The sequence below is a fragment of the Misgurnus anguillicaudatus genome, chromosome 19, assembly GCF_027580225.2.
Source record: "Misgurnus anguillicaudatus chromosome 19, ASM2758022v2, whole genome shotgun sequence".
Taxonomy (NCBI): domain Eukaryota; kingdom Metazoa; phylum Chordata; class Actinopteri; order Cypriniformes; family Cobitidae; genus Misgurnus; species Misgurnus anguillicaudatus.
The window spans coordinates 45,054,136-45,063,573 of record NC_073355.2 but is presented as its reverse complement, the minus strand read 5'-3'; the positions used below and the strand labels follow the sequence as shown (position 1 = coordinate 45,063,573).

At 40.1% G+C, this 9,438-nt stretch overlaps 1 protein-coding gene across 1 annotated transcript; it reads right to left on the bottom strand.

Annotated features, from left to right (window-relative positions):
* Nucleotides 1–1,509: 1,509 nt before the first annotated feature.
* On the bottom strand, nt 1,510–8,678 carry LOC141351188 (cytochrome P450 2K1-like). The gene is made up of 9 exons (XM_073857751.1): nt 8,438–8,678; nt 7,180–7,342; nt 5,384–5,533; nt 5,135–5,295; nt 2,689–2,868; nt 2,445–2,586; nt 2,165–2,349; nt 1,853–1,994; nt 1,510–1,762 (listed from the first exon to the last, which is right to left on the bottom strand). Exons 1-9 carry the CDS (start codon nt 8,633–8,635, stop codon nt 1,554–1,556), a joined length of 1,530 nt encoding a protein of 509 aa, XP_073713852.1. The 5' UTR covers nt 8,636–8,678; the 3' UTR covers nt 1,510–1,553.
* Between the last annotated feature and the right edge of the window lie 760 nt (nt 8,679–9,438).

The window sequence follows — 9,438 nt, the reverse complement described above, 5'->3', positions numbered from 1 at the left end:
AATATAAGAGTCTTTATGTTTTACAATCATGAGGTATATATTTAACTAGCAGTGGCGGCTGATCACTAGGGGGCGCCGCCCCCCAAAGTTGGCCAGAGAAGAAAGCTACTTTAACATGTTACAAAAAAGTTAAATATATAATGCAAATTAATACAAAATAAAATCATTTAGTTATACCATTTCACTGTTAGTCATGTTATCATTTATAAAAAATAAAATAAAAAAAGAAGTCAAAACTGAGTTCGTTTTGTGTGTGTCATGTTTGTGTGTCTGGGGCGCACCCCTAATGAGTGTCTATGTAGGTCAGTAAAAAGGGTAAATACATGTGACCTGAGGTTGAGCTCTGATTGGCTGGTTTCGGATCCGCCCTGGGGCGCAGGACTGTGTGCCCCAAACCCTCCCACTTATGTTCTAAGTGAATAAATGTTGTTTTTTATGCCTTTGACCTCATGTGATTGGATCGTTTTCAGAGTCTCAGCCGCGTTGCAGATTGCCATGTAACTGCTAGATACTGATCAGTGAAAGCAAGTGAAATACTTTGAGATAAAGGAAATATGATTTTATCCTTACTAAATCACCCTTTACACCCTTTATTCTTTAGTTGAAGAATAAATAAAGGATAAGGGAGCTTGGACCAGATTGAGCAGAAGTGATCGTGGTTGAGTTTACATGCTTTTCCAGGACTTATGACAAACGGAGTTGGCTAACGTTAGCTGGATGTTATGTAAGTCAAATGCTTTTTATTATTTCCCTGTTTGCTGTTTATAAGTCTGCGTGATATACTGGGCGAATTTTTGTGCCGCATTTGAGCTGCCTTTGCGTGGACATGATGCTTAAATAATCCGGTATTTTCCGTGGCTTGGTCAACTTTGTTGCAATGTGGTCTGTGATTAGACAAGTGTACTGTGTGTGTGTGTACGAGTGTGTGTCAGATCGCATTAACCGAAGTGTAATGTAAGAGCACGCGATCAATCTCCAAAACAAAAGTAAAACTGCGTCATCTAGTTGACAAGAGTCTGCATTTTTCTGCCTTCATGCATTTATTACACAAGATGGTTTCAGATACACAGTCTTCTGTGTTTAATTCAATTCAGATTTTTACACGCCTGTTGATATTTTAATCGCATAGTATTTTGTGATTTGATTTGTTCATATTTGCCTGTTCAGCACAAAGTTTGTCTGTAATATCGCCTCAGCTGTCTGTCACTGCGAGAAAAAAATATTTATTAATCTGCTTTATGTGACGCAAACTCTGGTTTGTGTGTGTGTGCATGTGTGTGTTTGTGTGTGAATGATTACCATAATTAGTTCATTACTGATAATAAACCCACATTATACTCAGATTTACACATTCATAGTAAATTTATTTATATAAGTTGACTTCAACAGTAACATTTTCAGCATTTTATCTAAGCAGTAATTATATTTATCACATGATAAATGGCTATTTACAGACCTGCATTACTACAGTTTAATTTCAAGTTTGTATGCATCCCCCCCCCCATTTTTTTAGCACCAGCAGCCACTGTTAACTAGTTATTCTGCCTTGGGATTTATAACTTGAGGTTGTGTTTTTCTGCCCTACTGACTGCACACAGTTTGTGTGGTAATGGAATTAGTGTTAAGCCCACAACTGGTGTGAGATCCAATTCATCTTCAGAGACTCCAGGTGGAGGAGTGAAGTGAAAACACTGAAGAAGAGAAGTGAAGAACAGAAAGAGCTGCATCCTGGCCAAACCCTCTCCTAAACACATCCTGCGTCCTGAGAAAAAAGAAGGGAATGTGTTTGTAATAATTGTTGAACAACATAAGAAGTCAAATTGACTTTGATGTGAATAGTAAAGTTTATTACCTGCAGAGAAGGGCATGAAGGCGTCACGTTTGATCAGCTGACCGTTCTCATTGAGGAAGTGTTCAGGGTTGAAAGTGTCGGGCGTCTCCCACTCGCTCTCATCTCTCAAAACAGACGTCTGCAGTGGCAGAACACACGTCCCCTAGATTTCAGAAGAAACCACAGACAACATGCTAAATATTGGTTTTTTTTGGACCCCTAATTTTGGCCTTAAAAAACAACAATTTTTTTTAAGATAAACTACTGACAGATAAGTTAAGCTGGACAACACACTATAAAGTCTGAATAATATACAATACGAATAAGACGGACCTTCTTGATGAGATATCCATTGAAGTTCACATCACAGCTGGTTTTATGTGGCAAACTCAAGGGCCCTATATTAGCCAGTCTCTGAATTTCATGGATCACAGCGTCTGTGTAAGGTAAATTCTTCCTGTCCTCTGTAACCGGTTCACGTCCGTCAAGCACCCTGTCAATTTCCTCATGAACCCGATCTATGACCACAGAAAATGTTTCATAACTATGAGACATGTTATACAAAACATACATCTTTCCTCACTTTTGTAAATATACAGAGAACAGTTATTACCTTGTATGTGAGGATATTTGGCCATGAGCAGTAAACCCCAGCGTAGCGTTGTGCTGGTGGTGTCAGTACCGGCAACAAACAGGTTGGACACAGTCATGAGCAGGTTCAGATCATTATATTGTGAATCATTTTCTCCAGATTCCTGTTGAAGGCCAAAAAAACATATTTAGGGGCAGAATCAGTGTTCAACATATGTACTTTAGTTTAACCCACACATTTGATATATAAATTTATGATATTCTACCTCTAAGCTTTGTTTTTGGATGAAGAAGGCATCAACGAATCCTCTACAGTCGAGAGGGTTAAAGGTCTCCCGTAAGCGATCCACCAGCATCTGCATTTTAGCCAGGGTACTCTCCGCACTTTCTATTAGCAGTCTCCTAGTCTTCAGCCACGGCCCCAGCACTGGAAACAAGTTGTAGATCTGCAAGTCGAGCCACACGATAAAGTACAATAACAGAATTGTTTAGACATACAGAATTTGTTTAAAATGTGTAATGTGTTTTAGCGGCATTTAGCGTCGAGATTGCGAATTACACCCAACTACAAAGACCAAAAAAGGTAAGAAGCGTTTTAGTTTCCTTCCAGTTATCCCTACCACGCTACATTGTGACCAACAAATTGGGAACACGCTTCATGGGACCAGTCTACTTCGAGAAGCTATTAAAGCGCCAATGAACTGCCCACCACGCCACGTAAATATTTCATGAGAGGAAGTTGCAGTTCCAAATCAGCTTTTTTCGCTTCGAAAGCCAGCAGTAATCTACACCTGAGAAGCTCTCTTCACCTGCCCTGGAAACTCTGTATGTCTAAAGTTGGTTGGACAGACGGCACCACAGCGGAGACTCGCAGTTGAAACTTCTACCTCTTTATTTTACTCCTTTTGAGTTGAATGGGTGGGTTGCCTCTCCCCTGCATGCTTCAGCAGCTCAGCACAACATCTAAAAAGAAATTTCCCTAAAAGACTAGCACGAGTTTAAACTTGCGTCTTTACAAAGACAGGCGTTCTCTCGTGTCACGGTCGGGTGCTTCTTTTTAAAGATGACATTCTGTCCATGTGCAACTTTGTCATCCGTTCAGCATGCTAAGAGAAATGGAAATGGAGGGGATCGCTCTTCGGGGGATGGTAAAGGCACCCCCCCAGGAGGGCCAGAAATCCTTGTTTTTTGTTAATTTCTGTTCCGTCGGCTTTTTAGCCAGCACCCACAAAAGCACAAAAAAAAAGAATTTCACTTCCTTCTCCAGTTGTCTAGAGGAAAACAGGAGCTACGGACGGCCGGGGGGCCACGTACAGCGGGCTTGCAGCCTAGTGGGTCTGGACGTCACCCCAGTTGAACTTTTATATAAATTGCCTCGAGTTGTGAGCTGTATATCTTGCTCTCGTCCGTTTCAGCAACGAGTTATGAGGCAAAGATGTATTAGTTTGCATCGACAACACTGCAATTGCCGAGGCGGTTTAGGCTCTTGTCACTGTCGCATCTCGCCTGTCATCTCCTCATCTGAGGTCTCTTTGTGTCATTCACTTTCAGGGGTCACTCAATACAGTGGCAAACGCGCTCTCACGAGCAGTGCGCCCGGCGAATGGCAACTCCACCCCAGACGCTTCAGCTGATCTGGAAACGTTTGGACAGAGCACAGAAAAATATGTTTGCTTTTCCAGAGACAACCCATTTTCGCAGTTTTCTTTATTAACTGAGGGAACGCTCGTGTGGATGCACTGGCAAACAGCTGGCTGTGGTGTCTGTTCAAATATGCGTTTTCCACAGTAAGCCTTTTCACACAGACACTGTGCAAAGTCAAGGAGGACGAGGAACGCATCATAGTAGTTGCGTTGTATTGGACCACCAGAATATGGTTACCAGAACTCATGCTCTTTGCAACAACCCCTCCCTGGGAGATTCCCCTGAGAAAGGACCTTCTTTCTCAAGGAGGGGGCACATTTTGGCCCTATCACCATCGTGATGATATATCCCCAGCATCGTTTAGAGAACATACTGTCACAATCCACTATTTAAGTAGACATTGCTGTGATATCCGCACACCACGCCCCCGATCATTGGGTCAGCATGACTTGTCCATTAAGTTTTTAAGAGGTGCATGGAGACTGAATCCTCTGCACCCTCCCTCTATTTCTCCTTGGGACCTGTCCGTGGTGCTGAAAGTCCTCCAGGACATTCCCTTTGCGCCTCTGTATACTGTGAGTATTAAGGTTCTTACAATGAAAACTTTAACTCTCCTCACATTGGCCTCCGTTAAGAAGATAGGGGCCCTCCATGCATTTTTGGTCAACGATTCCTGCCTTCAGTTTGGAATCCAGCGTAACACTGAAACCCAGGCCCAGCTACGTGTCCAAGGTTCCCACCACTTCTTTCAGAGATTAGGTGGTTAACCTGCAAACGCTGCTTTTGGAGGAGGCAGCCCCAGCCATGGCGGTGTTTGACCTGTGCTGTACGCGCCCTGCAGTTATACATTGAAAGAACACAAAGCTTTAGGACCTCAGAGCAGCTCCTTGTCTGTTTCGGTGGTCAGCAGAAAGGGAAAGCTGCCCCTAAGCAGAGAATATCCCAGTGGATACTATCGCCCTTGTTTATGAAATATAAATACCACAAACCATCTTTATTTTCTAAACAAACTGAACCCGTCTACAAAGGCTAAAAGCATCGCCTAGAGAAAGACTTTAAAATGGGAACCTGTATGGCAGAAGAGCCCATCATGTGAAAGACATGGTTTCCTACGTCAACCATTTCTTGAAACGTTGGGTCTTCATATTCAAAACGATTTCCATAAACAATAGCCGAGATGATGTTGGAAACGGCATAATTTACTGGCTGGGTTGTATCAAAAGGATTTCCTGCAAGAGATACAGAAACGAAGATCAGATTTTGTTAAACATCAGCACGGAATTCAAATTTATGAACTGTACACTTTAGTTGTTATACCTTGGAAGGTCTCAAACACTTCCCGCAGATATCGCGTCTCTTGAATGATTTTCTCTTCGCTTAGTTTCTTTCCCATTCCAAAGTCTCGAAGAGTTGAGAGAGCAAATCTTCTCATGATTTTCCACCTATTACCATTTGTAAAGGCGATTCCTGCAGGAAAATGTTGTCTCTTAATTTGTGTTTATGACATTTTCATACTGTTTGTTGATCTGTAATCTTTCTCTGTGAGAGCTTTTATAAAAATTCAACTTACATACAACCAAGTTATACAAATCATACAGAGTTAATCCTTCTTTAGAGCTTTGATTTTCTTTTCCTATTTGTTTCCAAAAGGTAGTCCATACTTACATCCCTATTTCTTGCATTGGCTGCGTCCTAAAGCTTAGGCAGCTGAGTTGTTGCCTCGCTGCCTCATCACAATGATTCATCACACTGCCTCATCACACCAATCACATTCCCCATGCACACACACGCATACAATTGTGGGACAAAACAATGAGGGTTTTCGTTTCTCAATGGGAAGGCTGCAGCCTCCCGAGGTTGCTTATGCAGGTGACAAACGTCATCAAACCTGGTTCATTTAAAAGAAAACGCCACAGTTTTCTAAATTATGTTCTTACCTTAACTTAGACGAATGAATACATACTTATGTTTATTCAATGCGTGCACTTCATCTTTGTACAGTGCGTCGTGAAAATGTTAGCATTTAGCCTAGCCCCATTCATTCCTTAGGATCCAAACAGTGATAAATTTCGAAGCCACCAAACACTTCCATGTTTTTCCTATTTAAAGACTGTTACATCAATAGTTACACAAGTAAGTATGGTGGTGGCACAAAATAAAACTTTAGTTTGGAGCCATAGGAATGAATGGGGCTAGGCTAAATGCTAACACATTCAAGAAGCGCTGTACAAAGATTAAAAGTGCACTGAAAGTTGAGACGTTGTTGTATGTGGAATGATACTAATTATTTTCATCAGTTTTTTTTTGTAATGGTCTGCAAGTGTGCATGTGTCACCTATGTAATGCGTGACCTTTCCATGTGATAACATAATCTGTAAGGTCATGCTGGCGCAGCTCAAGGCTAGTGCAAACATCTATAAGTAAATTATATTTTTTTGAAAGTGAAATATTCCTTTAAAAATTATAAAGTTAACTACCTTTCTTAGTTAATCTTAAATGATTGTAATATGCTTATGACTTACAAATCTAATGCTCAGTTAAAAGTTTAAAAGTACTTTAAAAGAAGTTTAAATCTACAAAAATTGTTTCGTAGATAAGACCCTGATGCCTTGGTTGGGATCATTTAGACCCCTTTGAAGCTGCGTTGAAACGGTAAACTGTTGAGGTCCACCAAAGTCCACTATATGTAGAAAAATCCTCAAAAAACTGAATTTCTTCTTGACTGAACAAAGAAAGACAAACGTCTTGCATGACATGGGGGTGAGTAAATTATCAGGATCAGAATTATCAGAAGTGGAGTAATCCTTTAATATTCTTAAATAAGGCAGTCTTTATGATCTATGCAGCCTACAAATGCGACCTCCAGAGGCTGCAGTCAATTTGAGAAACGAACGGTATCTCAGGAGACAGGAAGTAAACAAAACATTGGATTCGGACGTGCCTTGATGCCTTCATACATTGAAATGCTGCCTCTTAAAGCAACCTTTATATAAAATTAATTATTTTTCTCAAATTACAAAGTACAGACCAACAAAAAAAAACAACAACTATAAATAAATAAATACATTTTAGAACTAATAGTCAATAGTAAAACGGTTAAAGTGATGTGTTACCGTGTCCTTTATTGATGTCTTGGAATATGGGTGTTATCTCTCTTTCCCCGAATTCGTCAGCTTGGTTCACCAGTGCTTGTTTAACCGTCTTGTATCCGGCCAAAACCACAATCTTTTTGGGTCCAAGATGAACTTTGAACACTGACCCATATTTCTTGGATAACTTAATAAGAGCAAGGAAAACAGTATAAATGTTAACAAACCTGTCCGACATTATAACATTACAAATTAAAAGCACTGATAACAGATTTATTTTCTATAAACAATGCAGGCTATGTGTTTCATGCAGAGTGCATTCCATAGTTTTGTTGTGATCAGAGATCCTCAAATAATATATATAAATAATTTCATGAAAACAATCACAACATGCTCAATTTTTATATGAAAACATGCAAAACAAGCAAAAATAAAAGTACAGATCGGCTCGTGTGTTGGCTTGCAGCTGCGTTTTAGCGCTAAACAGTGGTGTCATTATGGAGCTAAATTACTGCCATAAATACTATGAGAAAAGTTTGGTACTCTTCCACTACTTCTGGGAAACAAGGGTTACATCCATAACAGAGACATTTTTATTTCTTTCTGTATGAATATACCATGTGCAGGGGCTTTGCACAAAAACTCGGGCCCTATGCATTGGCAGTCCTGATGGGGACCCATGCCCCACCCCCATAATATGTTCTAGAATTTTCAAGGGCCCTCTCTTCCTTTGGGGGGCCTGTTAATCAGTACTGGTTTTACCCCCAGTTTGACGCCACCATTCAGACAAAAGCAGCAAAACTCTTTGTAGTCTTTCAAACATGATCCCTGCCCCCTCTTAAGTCAAAGCAAGCTTTAGTGTCAATTCTGCTATATGTACAGAACATACAGAGGACAGAAAAACCATTTCACTTATACCCATGTTATGAGACACAACATAAGACAAGTATTGACAGCTAAAACATAAGATAGGATGGAACAAAATGCTAAGGAAAAGAATTTGTGCAATTTTAGACATTTAACATTAAAGGCACATGGGAGTATGAAATATTTACATTGTAGTGCAGACAGAAGAAGCAGCAGTAGTACAAAATACAGGTTACGTGGGTGTTGCTTAACCTATGAACTAGGCTATCACGCTTCTTTAAACTTGCAAGACTCGAGCGAATGCATTTTTTGCCATTTTTGGTAGGTTTACACAATTTTGAGACCCCCATGCATTTCATTGCGACTGTAATGGGAAATATCTGGAATATTAAATTGAAAAGAAAAGTATACTTACATTCAAGAGGCTTAAATGAAGTTGTTTAAGGTCCAGAATGTGCAGGTTTCCCACGAGTGGCAGTGGTTTGGGTCCTGGAGGTTCTTGGTCATCTTCTGGAGACCTGAAGCAGAAATAAATAACCAAAAGCAGCAGAAGAGCAGCGAGTAAAGCTCCTGTGGTGGAGACATTCAGGAGAAGTGTTTCCACTAAAGCCATAGCAAAAGAGATTTACACACAGCAGTAGTAAGTCTTCAAACTGAACAGATGAGTATTCAGGCCACTATATGACTTGGTCTACAACATGAGGGAGGAGCCAGGAAAGATTTGCAACACAAACACAACAGCAGTATTGTGTTGGTCAGTCCACAGTGGCCATAAAATGATTTGGATGAGGATAAACCTAGAAATTAATGTAGTAGTTTAGTTTAATTTATTATTGACATACAAAATTACAACACTATCAAAAGTTTTGAGTCTATTTGCAGTTTGTGTGGTGATGGATTCGGTGTGAAGCCCACAGCTGGAGCAAAATCTAATTCATCCACAGATGGAGTCACAATGAGGAGTGAAGCTAAAACAATGAAGGAGAAAATTGAAGAACAGAAGGCACTTTATTAGAAAGTACTACATGTCTATTTTCTAATTTATTTAGTATATCCTTCAAATCCCGTTTCATCCTATTCTTTTCAATATCTCATCAACTAACATAGCCACTCCTGTAATGACATCCTCCTTTAGGAAGTGACATTGTAAGATAAAAAATGTAGGAATTAATTACTTTGTCACAACTTCTCACAACCCCCATCTTCGTCCTGTACCATCTGCATTCCTTTGTTTACTAATGATGATCAAAGACTATTGTCTCAGCTGTTTATCCAATACAGTGGGGGTTAAATGGGATCTTCTGATTGGCCAGTTTGAATGTATCATGTTTAGTCACATGGTCAAGGTATAAAGGATGAAGGTCACAGTTTTCATGAGCTGAATTTCGTTCAATGGACACGAATAAATGAATCACA

Bases quoted from the DNA above. Each gene is read 5' to 3' on its own strand.
- LOC141351188 (XM_073857751.1), bottom strand. From the start codon at position 8,635: ATGGCTTTAGTGGAAACACTTCTCCTGAATGTCTCCACCACAGGAGCT. The intron at 5,534-7,179 runs GTAACACATCAC...ATTTTCCTGCAG, and splicing joins AGACATCAATAAAGGACACG to GAATCGCCTTTACAAATGGT. The intron at 1,763-1,852 runs GTAATAAACTTT...CTTTTTTCTCAG, and splicing joins CTTCATGCCCTTCTCTGCAG to GACGCAGGATGTGTTTAGGA.